Below are 23,368 nucleotides of genomic sequence, written 5' to 3'. Positions count from 1 at the left end.
CGTAAGGGCCGGCTCGGCAGCATGGCGTCCGTGTCGTTGAGCGAGGCGGAGAAGGTGTACATCGTGCACGGCGTCCAGGTAGCTCCAGCAGCGGCACCGGCGTCCGCCGCCGGCCCCCCTGGCCCTGCGAGGCGCGGCCGGCCCTCGGTTCGCCCGGGAGGAGCGGCGGGGCTGGGTTTACCTTGTGAATGAACACCTCCGCGGCCAGCGTGTGCAGCCGGCAGCGCGGGCGTGCGGGGAACCGCGCGGCGAGCGCCCGCTCGGGCCTGAACTGCAGGCCCAGCCCCTGAGGCCTTAGCGAGGGAGCACCGCTGCGGGGCCGCCTCGCCAGCCTCCGTGTCGCTGTACTGTTGGCGCGGGCTTCTGTCACCTAGCGGTGCTCACCTAGCGGTTGGGAATCACAGGGAGAGCGAATCACCCGACGCGAAAGCGCTTTGAAAATACAAATCGCCTTACAAATCAAGGGGAAAGGTGCTTAAAAAGCAGCTCCTCAGCCGGTAGTCCAGATTTTGCTGTTTCCCATTTGGAGAATTAAGATCCCTAGAAGCAGAGTTAACTGTGCTGAGGTCTTCTGTGCTCACTCTTCAATCCCTGGTTTTGACGACGCCAGAACCGGCGCTGGAGAGTGCTGGGCCCGGTGGTGAGCTACCGAGGGAAGCCAAGTGTGTCCTTCTGTCTGTAACCTGCCCAGCTTAGAGATGTCTCCCCAAAGCCCAGCCAGAATCCCGTAGAGACCTAGGAATCCTTTTGCGTTTTACTTTTTTCATTTTTGGTTCCATGTCGTTAATTTCAGCACTTTTGGCGTTCCTTTAACGTCAGCCTTTGATACCTTTATTATTTCAAAGGTGAATATAAAATAAAGGCAACAGGATCTATATATAATTTTATATATATGTCATAGAAAGGGAGTGCTATAGTTAGTGGAAGCCGAAGGAACTAAAGAATATTGGGGGCTGCAGTGCTCTGAAGCCTTCCCCAAGGAGTTGGAATTAATTACTCTTAAATCTGTGTCAGGTGTCACTGTGTGTGTCTGCTGGCCTGTCATATGTCCTTCCACTGTGTCACAAACAGGAGATTGTGTTGCCTTAGCTCAGTGTCCTCATCTGTAACTTTTCTCCAGGGTTGTTTTTGAGGGTTCAGTGAGCTAATACCTGCCCCCAGAAGCAGGAGAGGGGCACTGCTGGTGGGGACTCCCATGTGCTGTACTGTGCTGAGCAGTCCCCTTAAATGATTTATGATTTTTCAAATTCTCCTAGAACTTTGTACAGTCAGGGTTATTTCTGCTTTTTAGATGGAGAGACAGGCTCAGAGCTGTTGAGGAACTTGCTCAAGGTCACAAAGCTGGTGTGTGACTCCACCACACCTTATCCAACCTGCAGGCTTCTTGTGATCACTAAGTAACCAGCATCTGGTTATCTGGAAAGATACTTTTATCCCCCTGCTGAGAAGACGGGGAATGCCTCCCCAAAGTGCTATTTGTCATTTGTTGACATCTCTATTGATTCTTAAATGAAGCATCACTTCAGGGCTGCCCATGTTTTGAAGTGTGAACACAGGGCTGAATTCCCTTACTCCTGAGTACTGCAGATGAGTAATTGTGGTAGGGTCAGGCCATGAGCCAAGCCAAACAGGTTTGGGCAGTTTCTTGTTTTTTATGAGGAAAACTGGATTTTGTTGCCTTGGGTGCAGTGATTCATGGACTAGTTTTTTTAGTTTTTGTTTGTTTGTTTGAATACCTCCTATTTTGAGTGCTTTATTTCTATAAAAAAATTATATTTGATGTATCCTTTGAAAGGAACATTTATGGTTTTTTCTTTATCTCTCTCTTATCACTTGAGCCCTTCCTACTGAACCTTCCCAAGGGAGCAGAGAGTGATTTAAAGATTGGAAAGGTGCCCTGGCCAGATGGCTCAGTTGGTTAGAGCATTGTCCTGAAGTGCAGGGTTTGCTGGTTCAATCCCTGGTCAGGGCACATACAGGAACAGATCGATATTCCTCTCTCTTTCTCTCTCTCTCCCTTCCTTTCTCTCTAAAATCAGTAAAATAAACATTACAAAGATTGGGAAGGCAAGATCTGATGAGGGCCAGTTTTTTGACACCCCTTCCGCACCTCTCTGGAACAAGTAATTAATTGGGTTGTTACTACAAAGGAGTGGGGCTAGATCTTTCCAGAGTGAGTGGTATTTAAAAGCAGTAGTTGGAAGCCCTGTAATCTCGTGGTCTCCTTGCTTTAGGAGCTCTTATCACCATCATCAAGACCAACTGGTATAGCCAGCCAGTTCATCCTTTGAGGGAGGTCTGTGCTGACTCCTGTTGCACAATGAAGAGACCCTTTAGAATGCAGGAGGTGGCCCTGGCCAGTTGGCTCAGAGGTAGAGCGTGGGCCTGGCATGTGGAAGTCTCCCGTTTGATTCCTGGTCAGGGCACACAGGAGAAGCAATCATCTGCTTCTCCATCCCTCTCCTTCCCCTTTCTCTCTCCCTTTCCCTCTCCCCTGCCCACAGCCATGGCTCATTTGAGCAACTTGGCCAGAGGGCTCTGAGGATGGCACCATGGCCTCATCTCAGGCACTAAAATAGCTCAGATGCCAAACAACAGAGCAACGGCTCAGGTGGGTAGAGCATCGCCCTTAGCGGGCTTGCTGAGTGAATCCCGGTCAGGGTGCATGCGAAAGTCTGTGTCTGCCTCCCCTCCTCTCACTTAATAAAAAGAAGAAGAAAAAAGAATGCAGGAGGTTATGTGGAATTGGGATGAAAAACTCTGGTGTGGAATTCAAGCATTACTTCCTGGCCGTGTGACCCTGGCCAACCATTTATCATCTTTCAACCTATTTTTCTTTTTTTTATTTAGAAATAAATTTAATGGGGTGACATTGATAAATAAGAGTACAGTGCAGAACTGTTGACTGGGTTGTGTGCCCATCACCCACAGTCAAATCATTTTCTGTCACTGTATGTTTGTCCCTCTTTACTCCTCACCCTCAACCTATTTTTCTATCTGTATAATGGATGAAATGTTTTAACTGTATAGTGTTTCTAGAATGTTTTTTCATATATAGTAAATGCACATTAAATAGTAGTTATTATTAGTTTTTGCAAATAACTGTGGCTATTTTGATTTATAGATGTCAAGTTAGAAAGCACCTTTGAGGCCATTTAATTTAATCTCCCTCTTTTACAAATGAGGAAACTAGTCAATAGGGCATTAAGGGACTTGTCCTGCCTAGGTCAAGCAGCTAGTTAATGGCAGGACAAGGCCTGGAACCCATGACTAATGCTTCTAGTGATTGCTCACACGGGTACCATGCTTGTAGCCTATGAAGGATTCCTTGTTCATGACGTTTCTGGGCCAGGTTGTCACTTTCCTCGCAGGGCACAACTAGGGGTTGGGGCACACAGGTTGGAGATTGACCTAGAAAGCCTTCATTTCTGTGGATGGGGTTGTCAAGAAACAGTTACAGGCCCTGGCCGGTTGGCTCAGCGGTAGAGCGTCGGCCTAGCGTGCGGAGGACCCGGGTTCGATTCCCGGCCAGGGCACACAGGAGAAGCGCCCATTTGCTTCTCCACCCCTCCGCCGCGCTTTCCTCTCTGTCTCTCTCTTCCCCTCCCGCAGCCAAGGCTCCATTGGAGCAAAGATGGCCCGGGCGCTGGGGATGGCTCTGTGGCCTCTGCCTCAGGCGCTAGAGTGGCTCTGGTCGCAACATGGCGACGCCCAGGATGGGCAGAGCATCGCTCCCTGGTGGGCAGAGCGTCGCCCCTGGTGGGCGTGCCAGGTGGATCCCGGTCGGGCGCATGCGGGAGTCTGTCTGACTGTCTCTCCCTGTTTCCAGTTTCAGAAAAATGAAAGAAAAAAAAAAAAAAAAGAAACAGTTACATAGTTTTGAGTTCTACTCAGGGGCTCATTCTTCTAGACTTGGAATTCTGTTGCTTTTAAGTTTAAAAAAAAATGCTTTCAAAAATGTTGACAAAGGATGAGGAAGATCTCCACGAGCTGATGTGGAGGGATTTCCTACATATATAAAGTGTCAAAAAGAAGCAAAGGGTAAGAAGTATGTGTAGTAGGCCACCCTTGTATGAGAAGGGGATATTTAAAATATTCGTGTGTCTGCACATTTATGTGAAGGAAATACAGAAAGATAACCCAGGAGCTGAAGAGAAGGGCTGCCTGCCTGGTGTGGCCGGGCAAGGGGTAAAGGAGGAGGCACGAAAACAGGGGTGAGGGGACAGTCACTTCTCTCAGCACATCTTTTCTGATAACTCTGACTAGCTATCAGTATGAAACATGGTTTTTTAATAGATATGCGGACAGATACAGAAATAAATACAAGGGTGTGTGTGCGCGTGTGCAAACACGTGGGTTAGGGTACATATGTGTCCTAGCACTGCTGCTGAGAAGCTGTAGAAGCATTAACACCCCAGCAGCAGTGAGCCTACTTAGCACCCAGATCTGGGTCTTTCTCCAGTAAAAGGAAAGGACTGATCCTAGCCCTTGGAGAAAGGGCTGATCCCAGGTGATCCCTGGTGATTCCAGGGCAGGGTAAATACAACAGGCTGGGACATCTTAGGTTGTTGAAAAATAAAGAAGTGCTCAAAAATGGAGGTATGTTGAAAGAATGCAGGGATCCACCCAAAGGAGCTGCCAGTGGCCGAATTGGAGTAACAAGCTAAATTATGGTAATACTAGAAAATAGCCACGGCTTAGAACAGACACCTCTGAGTTACACTGACGGAAGGGCATACTTGAGAAGTAAGCAGGGATGGGGACCAGCTCTGAAACCTGTCTCGGCATCAGGGGTTGGCAAACTTGGATGATTCGCTGAGAAAAAGAGATGCCATGCGTGTTTCTCTAGGGAAATGAAAAGGAGTGAGTTGGCTCAGGGGCCTGTTGGTGTGGGATCACAGCCTTTGGATTGTGCTTGTTGCTTAGGAAGACCTCCGCGTGGATGGCCGTGGCTGTGAGGACTACCGATGTATTGAACTGGAAACCGATGTCGTGTCCAACACCAGTGGGTCTGCCAGAGTCAAGCTGGTGAGTACTGTGGCCGCCGCCCACCCCTGCCCAAGAGGAGGAGTGGGTAGGCCCTTGGAAACCAGCTGCGGCCCCTCCAGGCTTCTGCAGCGCAGATTGTTCCGGGAGAAACCCAAGATCCGAGCCAAACCTTGGAGGATGATCTGTCTAGCTCTGAGGGACCCCTCATCTTCTCAGAGGGCCACTTCCCAAGTTCCAGCACTGTTCTTAAGAGAGTCCCCTAAGCCCTGGCCGGATAGTTCAGTGGTTTAGAGTGTTCTCCTGAGGCTCAGTGGCTGCCTGTTCAGTCCCTGGTCAGACCACATACAGAAACAGATCTATGGTCCTGTTTGTCTTTCTCTCTCCCTTCCTCTCTCACTGAAATCAATACACTTTTTTAAAAAGAGAGAGAGTCCTCCTGCCCCCGGGGTGTGTGTCTGGGAGAGGAGGGAGGTGGTTGGGCGCCTGGCTTCCTGCCCGCAGTGAGGACCCTTTTGCACCTGTCTGCAGGGTCACACAGACATCTTGGTGGGAGTGAAGGCAGAAATGGGGACCCCGAAGCTGGAGAAGCCGAATGAAGGTTACCTGGAGTTCTTTGTGGACTGGTCAGTACCATTCAGATGTATTAAAAGAAAAAACTATTTAAAAGATGAAGATTCAGAGAAGGAACCTCTGGTTCCTGTTCTGTCCACTTTTTTATTTTGTTCTGAATTGTTCATCCAACCAGCGGGCATTTGCTGAGTTCCTCCTGTGCCAGGTACTAGGATATCTGGGGAGGCGTTGGGTCAAGTTCTGCCCTTGTTGTGATCACCTGGTACAGGTGATAAGGATCATTTGGTCTAACACTCCCTACTTTCCTTTCTGTTCCAGCTTTGCAGAAAACTTCCTGACGGGGCCCAGCCAGGCAGCCTGGCCGGCTGAGGGAGGGGCAGTAGGCAGGCAGTGTGGGGCCAGGAAGAGCCGACTCTAGTCGGTGCTTGGTGCTGGCTTTCTCCTCTGGCCCGCTGTGTGGCTTCAGGCTGCTTGCTCAGTCTCTCTGTGGCTAAGTTTCCTTGTCTCAGATATGGGGATGATGATGCTATTGTAACGATAAGGAACCAAGGTAGTGAGGACAGAGCTCCTAGAACGCCAATGGGCTCCCAGCGGGCTTTCAGGAAATGTTCTTTCTCTCCCTCTTCTAGGGCTGGGGCTTTTTATTGGGTGCTGACCCAGTCTCATCTTCTGTGTGTAGCTTCATTTCTAGCCAGGTGGTGACAGCAGGACTTCTTGAGGTTGGTTAGGATCTCTGTTGACTCATATTAGGTGCAGGAATATGTTATCGATACTGTATTGGGGGTCCCCAAGACCATCCGCACATTCAGAGATTTGCTGGAAGGAGTCACAAGCCTAGCATATCATTGTACTCATGACTGAGACTTATTACAGCAACAAAAATGCAGCAACACGTGTGCCCAAGATGATTCTGGAAAAAAACCCATTAGAGACTCCACATCCAAGAGATTTTTGGGTGCTGGGCATGAAAGCACCCTCCGCTTAATACATACCACAGTACCAGGCTCCTGAGGGAAAGCCACTGTTCAGCACAAGCCGTATGTTTGCAGAAACAGTAGGCGCAGTGGACACAGTTCCCCGTGAACTGGGAACACTCAGGGCCGAGTTCCCGGATACCATCCGAGGCCCGGCCTTCTGCAGACAGCTGCCGGGGGCCTGCGGAGTCAGCCCTTTTCTGGGCAGAGGCGCACCCACGTCAGTCTAGTAAGTGACAGGCTTTCGGTCTTCATTTCCAAGCAGAAGTTCATCTCTCACAAACTACTTCATGCTGCTAGCTTTCAAGGGATATTGTGCTTAGAGGTCCCAGGGCGTATCTGCATTTGTGTTTCTGGCTGTTTTCCTTCTAGCCCATTCCTGCCCCCTGCGCTTGCCCCAGAGCAGTTTCTTCTCCTGGTTAGTTACTGTGCATGATGGTGACCTTGTTCAGGCTTCCAGCTTACCTGTCCCTTTGCTCTCGGAGGGAGAAAACTGTCTCACCTGGCCTTCATCTGCCTAATTCATTCAGTGCAGTAAGCAGTCATGGAAGAAGCAGGCTGTGTGTGAAGAACTGTAATTTGCATTCCTTTTCTTCCTCTTTATAATCTTCTACATCTGCGTCTTAGACCAGAGATAGTCAGACACACTGAATGAAGCGAGGGCATTGCACTCAGATGCTTGGTACAGGAGACACGTTTCATTGTGGCTCTGTGTCTGAACGTGACTTAAGGTTTGCATGCCGTTCTTGTCCCACCTTTAAAGGGAGGGTGGCTGTAGGGGAGAGGAGCCTTCAAGCTGCCCCTTCCAAGACCTGGCCTCTAGGACTAAGCCCCTCCATCCTGGCTGAGTGGCTGCCTGCTGGTCACCTTCCCCACTTGTAAATCTCAGGGGAACCCCAACAGGCCTAGAAACTCCAGTTCCCGGGGAGTTCTGAATCTCTTTCTCAAGATCGCTAGTCTCAAGGTGGCACACTGGAGCATCTTTAAGTGGCTCAGTGCATGCGATCAGCCCAGCAGGTGGAATCACCATGGGGAGTCGTAAAACCCCATTTTCCTACAGAGAAGGGGGAGAGTAGCGAGCGCCACTGGCTGCCACCCCTCTCAGAACTTCCTGAGTCCACAAGGAACAACTCTAAATGGCACAGACAGACAGACCACTTTATTCTGACCCCGTGCATAGGACTGTCCTCTGGGCCCTGTGGGTGTGCCCAGCAGTGAGGGCACTGCCCCCTTCCCCGGCCCGGGTAGGGGCTGCTGCTGGAGAGCTCAAGGCTGAAACAATTCTTGCCCAGTGGGAGAGGAAGGGGGGCCCCTCCTGCCAGTCTGAGCCCAGCTTGACTTAACTACTTCTCAGCTACTTCCAGGTTTTAATTATTTAAATTCCCAGAAGTGGAGAGGCCTCAGAAAAACTCAGTGCTTTTCTGCTGACTCATTTTGCTTCCGTTTGTTTGATTGGAACTTTACGTGGAGCCTGAGGTAAACGCTGCCTCCCACTGAGCTGCACTGCCCCTGACCCCCACCCCAGTGGAGCAGTGAAGACTTGGGCTTCCTGAGCTCTGCTCCAGAGGGCCTGCAGCACTTTCACTGAACTGGGGGCAAACTCAGGCCTCCTAACTCCTGTCTCGTGTCTTTGTTAGTTATTGCCTGAAAATAGGCCATTTTAAATGAGAACTTCGAAACTTTAGGAAAAAATGGTTTCCATAGAAAGCCCAGAGAAAGGTAAGAATTGAATGAGCTGGTGTGTCACTCTGGGTAACCACTAGGTGGCGGTCCATCCAGTCTTCTCCGCAGTCTGCCCACCGTGTAGATGGGTTTAGGACCTGTGTGTGGTTTAGCCTCTTGGAGAAGCTTCAGTTTTTAATCCGGGGACTTGAGGAGTGCACGTTTCATTCATAGGCATTTCAGCATGCCCTACACTTGTCACTACCCTTTGGGACTTAACTGCTGTTCAGTGTGATCACTTGTGCTTTACACTTACATTGAACCAGAAGCTTTTAGCCTGATTTGGTAGGCGGAGCCACTTGGTCTGTTCCTTACCTGTCAGGCTTCTCGAACAGGGCACTGTTGTTGGCTGAGGGCCAGCGATGGGGGCCGAGCGGAGCGGAACCTGCAGAAGCCGTTCGAGGCTAGCTGTGCTCTGACAGTCTCCAGAGTTGATAAGATAACTCTCCCAGAAACTTCAAACAAGGGCTTAGGTGACAAGCTCTGAATGTGCTACTATTCCCAACCCACTTATCGGGATGCTTCTGTAGGCTCTGAAATGAGCATGTACGTCAGGCTTCGGGACCTGCCTTGGGGCTGGATGACTGCTGGGGCAGTGCTGAGTACCTACTAAATTCAGCTGCGGCGCAGGTACCTACTAAATTACTTTTCTGCCCTGCGCCTGGCCCGGCCTGGCTGTACGACTCCCTGGGTTTGCAGGCTAGACCGATTGTAGGGAAAGTGCAGTGTTCCTCGTGTCTGAAGTCCCATGGCAGGTAGACGTGGCCCTCGGCTCAGCCTGCCCCAGTTAAACCAGAGAGGGGTGTGCCAAGCAGGAGGAGCGGAGTGGAGGGGATGAGTCAGGAGGGGTGGGGAACTGGCAGGGGCAGCATTCCCTGTATTTAGTTTATCCAGCTCAGTAAGCGATTTCCCAATACCCCTGGAAGAGTGGATCTTTATGAAGGATCTGAATTGATTTGGTTAACTATAAAAATAAAAAACACTTGGTTTTATGCTAAAAAAAAAAGCCCTAAGTGTATCCTCTCCTCTACTGAAAGAGTATGTGGTGATGCCTAGGACCAGGCAGCGAGGGCTACCAGACTGGTTTCCTCTCTTTAAGCTTTGTCCCTAATAGAGAAGCTTTTTATCTAGAACTCTTGGTCTGCGTTCCTTTACTCTAACATTTGTGGTCTAGAAATAATTCCCAAGACCAGAGCACCGGCTCATTACTGTGAGGCATAAGACAGACCCAAGGAAAGCTAACCTGACCGATACCAGGCTGCAAGCCACCAGGCCGAACCGCACATTCGGGGCAAGTCCAGCAAAGCCGGCAGGTGGGCCAGACCGCCTGGGTTAGACTCTTAGCTCCCCTGTCGCTACCTGCGTGACCTGGAGCAAAGGCACAGCCTTTCTGTCACTCAGTCTCATCTCTAAAATGGGGTCAATAACAGCCTACCTTGTAGGGTTGTTGTGAGAATTTCAAAAGCGCTTAGAATGATGTCTAGCACATGGTAAACATTCCAAAAAGTTGTTCAAGTCCCCTTCCTTGTAAAGTGCAAGAGTCAGACCAGCTTATGTCTCAGTGTCATCCTGAGGCCCCCACCACCTGCAAGGGTTTTGTTTCACTGATGGAGGCTTTTATTAAAGATGAATTAAAATGCTGGCAGACAGGGCCTGAGAGTTTGCCAGTCTCCATCGCTCCCTGTTAATTACAGATGATGCTCTGTCCAGGCACAGGTAGTTATGTGGCTGGTCCTGCAGGCCTTTGTGTTTAGTCCTCTGGAGAGGCCTCTGAGGCTCTTGCCAGGTCTATGTTCTTGTCTGCGTGTGTGGTTGGTCTAAATTTCTGACCAGCTCTGTCGGGAAGGGTCCTTGTGCTATGGGACCCCTAGTGATGAGGTGGGACCCTCGTTTTTCTGCTGCAGCCCTTCTCTTCATCCATCGATGGAGTACAGGTCCCTGGCTTTTCTCAGTGTCCCCTGAGCACTGCACCCCGTCTCCACCGTGAACAATTTCCTTCCTCCCGGCCTCCTCCTCGGCATCGCTCTATGGCCAGGGCACCATCCCGACACAGGAGCTTTCTTTTGTCTCGTTTGCTTCTAAACTTTTTTCTTGCCTGTCTACCAGCTATGCTGAAAGAGTGGTATGTTTAAGAAAAGACAAAAAAAGGGAGGGGGGAGAATTTCCACTTTAAATTAGCCCAGTGTCAAGAAAACAATGGGACATGGTTTTGTAGGTAGGTCCATTTAGCCGGTTAGACCGGGAGGTTCTGTATACCATCCCTCAGGCTGTGAAAGAGTTCAAGCTCCTCTCTGAGTAATTAGTTACACCCAGGAGGATGTACCCCGCTATAATCAGGGAAAGGTAAACATCTCATGCATAAGCACCTCGGACTGGATTTGTCCACACGGAGACCTATGTATAGACGCATTTTAAACACTGAAAAGATGGAACTTAATATGCTTAGTGTTCGAATTAGGAGCAGGCTGTGTTTTGCTGGCTGTGCAGAATAAACTTGGTCCCTGATGACTTGATTATTTTGCCTGAAATGAGCTTTTTTTCTTTTCTTTCTTTTTTTTTTTGAAATGAGCTTTTTTTCGTGGCTCGATGCCTGAGTCCAGCAGAGGTAAGGAGATGCCAGCGAGGTTGCTATGGCAGTAAGGAAGTTTCTCTGGGGAGTTTTAAGTTAGGGTTCTGCCAGTTCATAGTGGTAAGGGAAGACTGATTAGAGAGCCAAGTTATTATGCAGCAATACGGTCTGATTGGCTTAGGGTTCGTTTTTATATCTATATTAGAATGGACCAGACAAGAGGCACATCTCACTATTAGGAGAGATTTCTTGTCTCGTCACACAAGTTTGGGGGACACAGTCTTGAGCTTTCACACAGGTTTTGCTTGACCTGGAACCTCCGCCTCTCCCCTTGCCCCACCTGCCTGTGGCCTCGCCAGCTTCTGCTCCTCTTCAGATTTGAGGTCTTCTAGAACCCTCAGCACTAGTTGAAATTCTCCCTGACCCCTGCTCCTGCTGTTCGCTCCCTCCCTATCAGTAAACCACCCTGCTTCACTGGCATCCTGACTCCCGTCTGCACCTGCCTTGCCCAGTGTAGTCTGCAGCGCCTCACGTGGGCAGGGCAGGGCAGGGCCGGGCTGGGAACAGAGCTGCAGTGTGTGGTTTTGTAGAGTCCACACTGAAGCAACAGGTTTCTTACCTTTCTGGGCCCTATCCATCATGTAAAGTGTTACTGGAATGTTTGCTTATCCCACAGATGGATTAAGGGTTTGTTTTTGTTAAGCCAAACCCTCCACGGTTTCCTGTTAAACATCTGAGTAGTGCTTAGGGTAGCAAATCTTAATGTGTCTTCATTCTTTGTTGGGGTAATTGGGCATCAAAGTCAAGAGGGCCAAATGGAAAAGGTTTTGTCTTTGAAAAATATCAAATAAAGTAAAAGAGATAACCCAATATTTAATGAGCCAGCGGCCTGTCCATCTTACTTGGTTTTCCTGCTTTTCAGTACACTGGTAATCTAGAGTTGATGACTTAGCTCTGACATACCATCATGCCATTTCTAAAATGTTCCAGGAAGGTTGCTGTACTTACATTGTGGCTTGGGTTTTGTGAATACGTTGTGCGTTCCAAGGCTGTGAAGACTAGGGATGGTGTATGTAAGGAACCCTGCTGTACCAGGCTGTTTGATTCACTGGGCTTCCCGCCTTCCTGGGCCTGCCAGAGAAGGGTGTTTATTATATTTTCAAGATAAGAGAGTTAGTTATCACTGGCCGAGGTTCACCTTACCATTGCTCTCGTGTTTCTCTCTTGGCATAAAGAGGACTGTTAGAAGTCAGGGGGACGCCCATCATACACACCAGCAACTCCAGGGCCTGGTACTGGTCTGCCTCACTGTGTCTGTCTGGAGATGGGAACCGTGGCAGGCGCCAGTCTTTCCTCATTTCAGTGACTTTCCCCGGAGCACTGGCTCTTGCAACATTCCACAGGACAACTAAAATAAAGCCTTGCCCCTTTGCTCTTCGCATTTGAAAAGACTCACCAGCTTTTCTGTTGCCCTTCTGTGTAGCTCAGCCAATGCTACCCCTGAATTTGAAGGTCGAGGAGGTGATGACCTTGGCACAGAGATCGCCAACACCCTCTACCGGATATTCAACAACAAGAGCAGCGTGGACCTGAAGTCTCTCTGCATCAGCCCCCGGGAGCACTGCTGGGTTCTCTATGTGGACGTGCTGGTGAGTGTCACGTCGCTGTGCCCGCTGCACACCAGCTGGCCTACTTTCAGCTTCCAGGGGGAGATTAGTTGGGAAAAGATTAATCTCCTGTAATTGATTGTTTTTTTAATTAAATGTAACATATATATATTAGCCCACATATAGTGCCATTCTACAATAAAGTTACAAGCAGTCATATCACGATAGCACCTAAAATTAGCCGCAGCGGTTGACAGGGAAGAAAAACAAGAAATGCTCTGTCCGTGGAGCCAGACAGAGTCGGTGGGCAGGATTTAGACCAGTCGGCACGTTCTGCGTGGAATGGTGATGAGTTCCTTACAGGCAGTTTTATTTAACCCTTACAGATGTTTTGCAGTGGGCACTATTTTTTCCCCATATATAAGTGAGGGGCTAAGACAAGGAGAGGGAAAGTAACTAGCCCAAGAGGTCCCAGCTTGAGGGTAGTGATATTAGGCCTCAAAGCTGATATTGGGCCTGAAAGGGCCAGCACCTGCTCTGGATCTCACTAAGCCAGCTTCCCTGGGAAACTCCCTGTAGCCCACCTGCTCTGAGTCGCTCATGTTCCAGCCTTCTCTTAAATGAGGACAGAAGGCTCTGTCACCTTCCACCTAACAATGTGCTCTCAGCTCCCTTGCTGAATGAGCACACACAGTGCAGTCGGCACTTTTGCTCATGGGCAAAACATGGTGTGAAAGGCCTTCGGTTTTATTATGCTCAGTGTGAAACACAAGCGTTACCTGTTTGAGCGTCAGGTGTACGTTTCTAACACCATGCAGTCGGTAACTACGCTAGTAAACGTGATCCTGGAGGCAGCCGACGACGTTAGCAGACGAGAGTAATGTGTGTGTACAATTGGGAGCCATTTGGGGCAAAATAAAGGGGATCAGTTCCTCCTTCAGTGCAGGTCCAGCAGGCAGGAGGAGATCCACCTGTTAGAGGCCTCTGAGTGTCGGTGCCACGGCCATGGCCAGTGGTGACCCCGCACGCGTGACGCATGTAGGCACAGCCATGAGAGGCCGCGCTTGCATCGAGGCTGAGCACACTGTCGGAGCCAGAGGGCAGCCGCACGTGCTTACTTTGCGGCAGAAACACGTGGCCAGCATGTCTTAGGAATGGGATCCTCTAGCTAAGTGAGACCTGACGCTCTCCTCCCTGGTCTCTGTCTCCCTTAGCTGCTGGAGTGTGGTGGGAATCTGTTTGATGCCATCTCCATTGCTGTAAAGGCCGCTCTCTTCAATACAAGGTATGTCCTCCTGGAGACAGCCCCGGGGCCTGCGAGCGCCAGGGCGGGCACCTGTGATGGAACACTGAGGAAGCTTCCGCTGAAGCTCGTAGGTGATACAACAAGGGCTTTCAGCAATGAAATGATGGTATCTCATTCTATGAGCTCCAGAAAACAGATTTCATCAATTGAAACTAAGTCTATACAGATGTCTCTGCATTTGTATTGTTACTTGCATAAGTAAACATGTACCGTGTTGAAAAATATTAGAAAACTATAGACAAGCAAAAAGAGTAGAAACTACAGGTCAACTGTCCAAATGCTGTTACTGGACAGAACTACGTGGGGACAGGGTTTGTCTGGTCTGTGCTCTGCTACCCCCAGCACCATGGACAGTGCCTGACTCGGCAGGTGCTCAGAATTCTCAGCCGGACACAGGAATGTTCCAGAAGCAGGGTAGCAGCCTGATCTTTGGTGCAAGAGCAGGAAGCCCTTCTGACTCTGTGGATCAGCTTCCCAGACAGGCTGCGTAGCAAGGACAAGGCACTTGGGGTTTTTGGAGTTGACATTTCCTTAGACTCTTTGATTATATAGCCTCCCCTCCCCCCACGCAGTAGGTTCTTTGAGGAAAAGTTTGCAGCACTTAAAAGTAAACATATTGGGCGAGGTGTTCATTCCCCGAGAGAACTTACATTACGGTCATGGGGATCTTGGGGTATTCGGAGATGAGCAGTGGAAGCCTGCAGGAGCACGGCCCGAGGAGGTGCTTGGGTAAGTGAGCAAACACTGTCCGCGAACTGTCCACTGCAGCTCTGCAGCGGCGAGAAGGTGGAAACCACCCGCTGTCCTGGAGCGGGTTCACAGTCCACACGGCGTAGTTGGTGTCAGCATGGGAAACCAGCCGCTAAATGCAGTCCTCTCATCCTGTTCTTTTGTTTGCTCTGTTGTATATCACTTTTGCCAATTCTTATATTTAATATGCCTGGAAATAGAGATATGTCCCAAAATGGTCATTGTGACAATTTTCCAGTGTTCATATTATGGACGATTTAACATTTATATGTATTTTAGATTTTTTCTATGGTGAATTTAGACTACCTGCATAATTCAAAACAAAACAGACAAAAACAAAGTAAAATAAGTTTAGGTCAGAAATTGTGGGGTGGAGTATTTGCTGAGAAGGACAGCCGTCGAGGCCTCACCCAGAGCAGCAGCACTACCCTCTGGGCTGAGACAGTCGAGGATCTGGCCCCTGGCGGCCACTGTGATGTCAGCAGCGGCAGCCCGGGCTTGGCTCTGTTGGAGAAGAAAGGAAGCTGCCATCTGTTGCACCTCAAGCCTCAGAAATTGCTCCCCATCTGCGAGCTGGTTTCCATGGGCCCCAGGGTGGACAGGGTTAGTAGCAGCAGCTGAGGCTGTTAGGCTGTGGGGGACGTGTCGGGCAAACTGTTCGGCAGGATGGTAAAACCCTGCTGTCGGGCTGGGGAGGACACCTGTCAGGGCCCAGCCAGTCTCTTCCTCGGGACAAGAACAGCCCTGCAGGCAGCAAGGAATGGGGACTCTGAAAGACACTGGGCCCCTGGCATGTGAGCAGACCTTTTGTACAGTCAGGGCCCTTGAAAAGGGTAGAGGCCAGCCTGACCTGTGGTGGCACAGGGGTTTGCCCAGTTTGCCCAGTCAAGGCACAAATGGGAGTTGATGCTTCCTGCTCCTCCCCCTTCTCTCTCTATCTCTGTCTCCTCTAAAATGAATAAATAAAAATAACTTTTTTAAAAAGGGTAGAGGCCAGTCTCCAGATGGTATTCTGTAGCCCTTCTCCCAAACCCTGCTGTGTCCAAAGGGTTGGAAACGTGTGTGCGCGTTCGCACACATGGTACATTTGTATGCTTGTGCTTGCATTTTTTTTTTTTTTACAGAGACAGAGAGAGAGTCAGAGAGAGGGATAGATAGGGACAGACAGACAGGAATGGAGAGAGATGAGAAGCATCAATCATTAGTTTTTCGTTGCAACACCTTAGTTGCTTTCTCATATGTGCCTTGACTGTGGGGCTACAGCAGACCGAGTAACCCCTTGCTCAAGCCAGCTTGGGTCCAAGCTGGTGAGCTTTTGCTCAAACCAGATGAGCCTGCGCTCAAGCTGGCGACCTTGGAGTCTCGAGCCTGGGTCCTCCGCATTCCAGTCCGACGCTCTATCCACTGCGCCACCGCCTGGTCAGGCGCTTGCACTTATTTTTTAATATACAAAGATACAGACTGGTTACCTGATATCTTCAAATAGGACCTTACTATGTACTTACACCCTGGGGGGCCCTGAATGGGGGCTTTAGCCAGGACAAGCTCTAATGGGACTTCTTGGTCCCTGTGGGCATTTTCTGACTGAAACTCAAGCTCATCTTCTCTGATTGTTGAATCTATCTTTTTTTCCCTTTATCATAAGCACTTTGTGTTCTGTTTATGAAATCTTTCTCTATTCCAAGGTCATGAAGATGTTCTTAGTTTTTCTTCTGAAAGCTTTATTGTTTTATCTTTCACTTTTACATCTGCTCTCCATTTGGTATGGTATTTGTGTTTGGTGTGAGGAAGGGATCGAGATTCATTTTAGATATCAGATTGACCAAGCATTAGTTTTAAAAGACATTTTCTCACTGCACTGGACTGTCACCTGTGTGCTTTTGACGTGATAGGAAGTACAGGCTTAGCATGACACTGTCTTGTGAGACAGGGATTTCAACTCCTGTTCTCAGTCTCAGGAAAAAGAAATAATCCTTCAGTAAGTGGAGATTTTAAATGTGCTTCTGCTTCCAGGATACCAAGGGTTCGTGTTCTGGAAGACGAAGAGGGGTCAAAGGACATTGAACTGTCCGATGACCCTTATGACTGCATCCGGCTCAGTGTGGAGAATGTCCCCTGCATCGTCACCCTGTGCAAGGTGTGAGCTTGTATCTAATGTTTTTTTACTTCCTTGTGGGTCCCCTTCAGCCTAAACCTGTTAAGGTTACTTAATAAGTTGAAAAGTTACAGTTTCAAAAACTGCATTGAGGTGGCTTTAACCCGAATCCAGTAGCTGCTTATATTATAGACCATGACCAAGAGCAGCTCTTTCCTTTCTTCTTAATGAGAAGAGGTGCTGGAGGCCTGGGAGCACACTGGTGGGTCAGAGTTGTAGTAGCCAGGGTTTGGCAAGCTCCCTCTACGGACCAGGCATTTCACCGAAACGCCCTATAGGCATGTTTTCTTTCGTTTTCTCAGCTCTGTGGGGGCTAGGCTGGTTGCATAGCAACAAGGTGGCTGAAAGGTGAACACTGTCCCCTCTGTGGGCCCCAATGTCCACATCTGTGAAATGAGGGTGTTGGAGTATCTCCTGTGTCTTAATAGGTCAAGTGAGGTTTTCGCGTGAGAACAGAGGCCTGAGAGCCCACATCAGGTGGTGCCGATGTGTCAACTGGCCCTGCCCACGGCTGTGCAAGGAGGCCTGTCACTGATTCCACGCAGGATTCATTATTTCAAAATGAGACTGAATGAGTCAGGTTTAATTCCATGAAAGTCACTTTGTGAAGCTGGGGTGTGGGGAAGCGTAGGGACCGACCAGAGCCACCTGCGCTTGGTTCGTTCTGGAGCAGGTCCCTCGGCGTGGACTCTTTTTTTTTTTTTTTTTTTTTTTACAGAGACAGAGAGTGAGTCAGAGAGAGGGATAGACAGGGACAGACAAACAGGAATGGAGAGAGATGAGAAGCATTAATCATTAGTTTCCCATTGCGCGTTGCAACACCTTAGTTGTTCATTGATTGCTTTTCATATGTGCCTTGACCACGGGCCTTCAGCAGACCGAGTAACCCCTTGCTGGAGCCAGCGACCTTGAATTCAAGCTGGTGGGCCCTTGCTTAAACCAGATGAGCCCGCGCTCAAGCTGGCGACCTCAGGGTCTCGAACCTGGGTCCTCTGCATCCCAGTCCGACACTCTATCCACTGTGCCACCGAGCATGGACTCTCTTGATCTAATCTTTGTCGTCAGGGAAACATCCATGTGGCTCCCTTGTGAGTTTCTGCGGTGCCCTCTGGTGGAAGCCATTGTTGGCCTCTGGCTTGGGTGGTCTGGGTCACAGTTCTGGCCCTCCCGTGCTTCATCTCGTGCTGCTGCTACGCGGCTCACACACGGCCTGCAGCACGTTGGGAGCATTGCTTCAGATGCTTTCCGTGGGAGCAGAATCTGAAAGTGTTGATCCCGAATGGCCAGTGCAGGTTCTTGGCTGGTGTAGACGTTCCGGGAGGCTGTTGAGAGCGGGGACCTGGGGCGTGTGTCACGCACGTGGCTCTGCTCCCCTGTCTGCAGATCGGCTGTCGGCACGTGGTGGACGCTACTCTTCAGGAGGAGGCCTGCTCCTTGGCCAGCCTGCTGGTGTCCGTGACCAGCCAGGGGGTCGTGACGTGCATGAGGAAAGTGGGGAAGGGCAGTCTGGACCCGGAGAGCATCTTTGAGATGATGGAGGTGAGGCTGTGGTCCTGAGCAGGGGCGGGACCTGGCTGGAGAGCCCGTTGCTTCCTGCCACCGTGGTCACACCGTCAGAGTTCTCCCTGTCCACACCCTTCACCCAGACGTGGGGCTTGGAGCACAGTGGGTGTGAGCTGGGTGTCTGCTGACCCCGCCAAGGGTGGTGGTGGTGGGACAGGAAGCGAGGAACCTGCCGGTGACCGAGTTCACCTCCCTCTCTGACCCCAAGTTCCCACGTTTCTAAATCAGAGTGAACCGATCATGTGAAAAGTCACTTGTAACTCCACACCCCCAGGCTGTTGTGATTTGATGGGGAATTAAAGTCAGCAGAGGTGGCTCCCGGGCCTTGAGGACAGTGGCCTCCCCTTTTTCCACGCAGACGTGTCTTAGTGGAGATGAGTGAGGTGGTGGGAGGTCCTGACAGCCGGAGGGGGTTGCACCCTCAGGTCTCCTCGACCCCCTGCAGGGCCCTTCGGGCTCTTCCCAGCAGTTCAGCACTCGGTTTATGTGTATGTCTCCCTCGCTGGCTCAGAAGCCGCTCTGCAGCTGGGACCAGGTCCTGCTCTTGTTCTCCCTGCCCCTCATTCCCCACCACCCACCTCGACTGGGCAGAAGTCAGGACTTGGACACTGACTGACCGATTGAACTGCCGGGGATGCGGTTCGCCGGCCCCAAGTGTGCCTGTTGTCGGTGGCCCCTGGGTCCCAGCCACCCGGGAACATGGTTCGCCGGCCCCAGATGTGCCTGTTGTCAGTGGCCCCTGGGTCCCAGCCACCCGGGAACATGGTTCGCCAGCCCCAGATGTGCCTGTTGTCGGTGGCCCCTGAGTTCCTGCCACTGTACAGGGCACTGCTTCACAGCAGTGGGCTGCCATCTCCCCTCTTCCTTCCTTCCTTGAAACGATGACTTTTCACTGAAGACTGAGCCCTTGTTGTCTGTTTTCTCTTTTTGGCATCTTATTTGAAAGCAAAAACGGGTGGTGTGTATAGTGTCGAAGGCACCGAAGACCCTGTCCGGCTATGGGCTTTGGGTCTCATCTGGGCGGCTCTGCTCGGAGCTGCGCCAGCAGGTCAGGTGGAAACGGCGTGTCCGGCGGAGTCCTTGGCACCCTCTGAGCCTGCGTCAGACAGACCGTGTCCCGTGCTCTGTGCCTTCCGACTGCAGTCCTGCGGGGCGCAGCAGTGCCCAGGGCCAGGGCCGGCTGACAGTTTTGCTGCTCCTGTAGCGGCAGCAAGAGCTCTAGGCATGAGCAGACGGCCGAGGCAGCCGTGCTATGTGGCACCGGGGGCTCTGTTTTCTTTTTTTAGGGGTGAAGGTTTTTTTTCGGAATGTAACTTATTTTGGGGTTTGGAGTTTGTTTTTGTGTTGATTGAAATAAAGGCCCCGTGAGGCAGAGGGAGGATGGCTGGCAGGAAGGGGAGCTTTCCTGGTCAGAGCAGATGGCCTCACGTGTGCCTCTCCCCTCCGCCCCGCAGACCAGCCAGCGCGTGGCCAAGGTGCTGCACGCCGCCCTGCACAGCGTCCTCCACAAGGAAGAGAGCCTGGGGCCCAAGAGACAGAAAGTCGGATTCCTGGGGTGATTGTGCTTCAGCCCCCAGCTACGGAGTGCTGGTTTTCACTTTCTGTTGAAGCCGAAGTTTGTAGATATTTTTCTTACTGTTATGAATTTAAGGCAACGTTTGTATGTGTAAATTAAAGTCTATTTTCGGGTCTGGTTTGGTATGGCCAGGATTCTTCAGCTGTGAGCCAGGATGCCATTCTGTGATGCTTCCAAGGCCCTTGTCCCTTGAGGTCCAGAAATCTGCTCCCAGGGAACAGGCTCTGATCATGGGCCTTCTCAAGGAGACACCTTAATCTCCTGCTGCAGGAGTTCAAAACAATAACGCACACACCAGAATAAGGACCTGTGAGAAAAATGGTTTAAAGGAATGCTCATGATATCTATTTTATGGATTTTTCCCCCTCATAGACCTCTCAGTGTAAGAATCACACACACAGAGATTCATTTGCCTGCAGCACTTGGTCCTCTGGGGAGGAGAAGGGAGGAGGCACTGTGCCAGGTGTCCACCCGGGACTTCCCCTGGCTGCTGAGCCCTCCTGAGTCCTGGGGACACCCAGTGCTGGCTTCCCACCCTCCGGGAGAGCCAGGCCCAGCTCCCCAGGGTGAGGGGCTTGGCGGCCACTTTGGTCCGTAGCCAACCTTTCTTATCACCCCTGTTTTGAAATTGCTTTGTGTTTTATAACTACTCCCTGGTGTTTTGTAAGATTTTTCTTGTTTTGTCAGCATTAAGAAGGCTGCTTGAGAGATGTTGTAATTTGATTGCTCAGCCTGCCTTCATACTCTGGGGACCGGGGAGGGCCATTCTTGATGCCCCAGAGGACTCCCCGCTGAGCCTGTGTTCTACTCCGAGTGCAGCGTGTTGGAAAGTCTGTTCATGGCTTGGGCAGACTTCGTTTTCCCTCGGGGGATCTGGTCCTCCTCTGTCCACCTTAACCCTGCAGAAGGAGCTGTTTCATGAAGGACAGTGTTTAGCCATGGCACTGCTCTCTGCCACTCAGTCGGACAAATAGGGTAAGAAGTTAGGAATTGATTGCCCGATGGAAAGAACATGATGTGAGCTGAAGCCCTTGCAGACTGGCTCCAGAGGTCCTGGCACGGCACCTCCGCCCAGTGTGGCCAGGTCCGTCCCTGCGGATGGAGCACCTGCCTGGACCCAGACTGGGACCTGCTGCCCTATTGAGGACACGGCCTTGGTTTTCGTTATTAGTATTTTTCCAGCGATTGTTCCTGCAGGTGCCATGACAGTGCTCCCAACGACACAGAAACTAGCCTGTTCCTCCTTCCCTGCTCCGGGTTGACTGCCTGTGATAGAACACGGACAGTGGTCAGGAGGCAGCGAGAACTTGAGTCAAGTTTAGAAGCCTTCAGCCTTGGTGATTAAAGACATCAGACAGGTGAAACGGGTGGGGCTTCGCCAGGCCACTCACCTGGCAGCTTCTCCCTGGGCTGCCCGGCTTCGCGGTACAGTGGAGATGGAGAGAAGTATGTCAGCTTCTGTCCCCCCCACACACACACACCTCTCCTTGAAGGCCGCCCTGCTGGTAAGAAGTGTACATCACAGATGAGACAAAACACCAATGGGCGAGGTCCTCCAGGTGAGAATTTGTTAGAAATGTCTGGTTGTTGCAGCCCTCAGAGAGAATAAGGGAAGAGAGAACTGAAGGCAAAGACCTGGGAAATGTCCTCCAGCAGAAAGCCAGGCCGCCTCCAGCAGGGCCACAGCTGTCCGCAGTGCCGGGGAGTAAGCGTCAGGGAGAAGGACCCTGAGGTCGGCCAGAGGTCAGCCAGGAACTGGGGGGGAGGGGAGAATGCGACATTATGGAATGTTAAAATCAGTTCATTTTATTTGTGATTCCTTGATCTCCCAAATCGTGTAAATTCAAGCTGTAAAACCCATGAATTTAGACTCTTAACAGTTTACATATCGCTCACTCGGTGGTCTCACATGTAAACTGCCAGTGGGGCATAAATCTATGCTATGCCAAACTTTCTGGAAATAGTCTGGCAGAGTGTATTAACGTCCTTGAAAATGTTCATTCCCTTTGACCTAATATTTCCACTGCTGGGAATGTAACCAAAGTGAATAATTCAAGACACAAGGGATTGAAAACTTGAAATGTAAAGTTCATCCCAGTATCATTTCCACCCCCACCCCGAAGAAGGGCCACTGTGTAGCCAGGCCTAGGGAACCGGTTCCGGCAGGCTGCGGCGTCACTGCCTTGGGCCGCCTCCATCCTCGCCTTGGGCCGCCGCCGCTGCAGACGGGTCCAGGCAGGCTCCAGTCCACTTTGTGTCTGCAGACTCCCTCCCATGCTTCCCGTAGACTGCTGCTGTCTGCTCCTAGGCTTCGGCGACACATGTCACGGAACACCGGCAGAAGCCTGCCAGGCATCGAAGTATAGTATCCCAGAACCAGCACCACAGGGGTTGTGGGCAAGGGCCAGTGCGGGATGCTTCTCCATTGGGTCCTCGGGTAGACCGTTCTGAGACGTAGTATCCAGCACTCGTCCAAACATGCAGGTGGGACCACACCTCAATGCTCATGACTGTGGCCAACGATCTTCCTTCCCAGCCCCCCCCCCCCCCAATAAACTGGGCATGAGTCCTCGCGTCGGGCTTTGCTTCTGGGGAGAAACCCAGAGCTCAGGGCAACCCAGGCATGGGGCTCCACGCTTCAGTGCCCTTCACCTCCGGGGCTCGGCCTCATTCTCACAGTGAAGTTTGGAGAATTCCAAATTTCCTCCTTGTGCAGGGGGATAAAGGAATCATTTATCTGTTTTGTTTTGTTTTGTTTTTTAACAAAGTCTGCCCTCAGGAGGAACTTGAACCAGAGCCTTACCTGGTAGGGTTTTATCAGATCCTAACTGACCTGGAAGAAGGGAAATACCCATCTGGCCCCCTCCAGCCATTGTGTCCCACCGAAGGGGCCATCGAACTCAGAAGCCTTGTGAAGTCCACAGACCAGAGGCACAGGCTCACTAGGAGACCCAGGCAAAGACCTCGGACCGAGCAGAGGCAATCCTTATTGGTGAAGGACAGAGCACCGGACCAACAAGGTTTGGAAAGGAACAAAGGACTTGGCTAACGAGGGTCATTGAGGCCAAGGTTACAGACCCCCTGTCTTTGGCTTTGACTAAGGGCTGAGATTGCCCTTACAATCTTTTGGGTGCTCTTACCTTTGAAGAGAGCATGGAACGGCCTCTGCCCCCACAGGCGGGCCACATTTCTGCTGACAGGGCCAGAGAGCTAAAAGGAAACATCTGTGTGGGGTGAGGGTGGGGGGTGGGAGGACGTTGGGCCAGGAGTTTTCATGCTGCTTGGGCTGACATGGGTGGGGTGGCCAGAGCTTGTTTCACATAACTCAGACTTCAGCAGTTTGGAGGAGAAAACAAAACAACAGAAAGAAACTTGAAAACAGAAATCTGCCTTTTAGAGCTTCTCATGGGCTTTGTTAAGATCATTTTTTGTGCAGGGAAATTGGAATTAAAAGCCTGGGTCCTGGGGGTGATGTGTAGTGCAGAGACATTCCCTCGAGGGTGGATTACTCGTGAGTGTCAGCATCATTCTCGTGGCTGAAGCTACTACCCCCCAGCTGCCCTACCGGCTGGCAGAGCCCTCGGGGA

At 50.9% G+C, this 23,368-nt stretch overlaps 1 protein-coding gene across 1 annotated transcript; it reads left to right on the top strand.

The window, feature by feature from the left end:
- The first annotated feature begins 4 nt into the window (after positions 1 to 4).
- EXOSC7 (exosome component 7) lies at positions 5 to 19,922 on the top strand. The gene is made up of 8 exons (XM_066245635.1): positions 5 to 78; positions 4,927 to 5,028; positions 5,518 to 5,612; positions 12,308 to 12,473; positions 13,646 to 13,716; positions 16,501 to 16,624; positions 18,026 to 18,181; positions 19,660 to 19,922. Exons 1-8 carry the CDS (start codon positions 22 to 24, stop codon positions 19,762 to 19,764), a joined length of 876 nt encoding a protein of 291 aa, XP_066101732.1. The 5' UTR covers positions 5 to 21; the 3' UTR covers positions 19,765 to 19,922.
- Positions 19,923 to 23,368: the final 3,446 nt, after the last annotated feature.

Source organism: Saccopteryx bilineata, chromosome 10 (assembly GCF_036850765.1).
Source record: "Saccopteryx bilineata isolate mSacBil1 chromosome 10, mSacBil1_pri_phased_curated, whole genome shotgun sequence".
Classification (NCBI taxonomy): domain Eukaryota; kingdom Metazoa; phylum Chordata; class Mammalia; order Chiroptera; family Emballonuridae; genus Saccopteryx; species Saccopteryx bilineata.
Note: the sequence above shows the minus strand (reverse complement) of the source record. Positions and strands in the feature narration are given on the sequence as shown.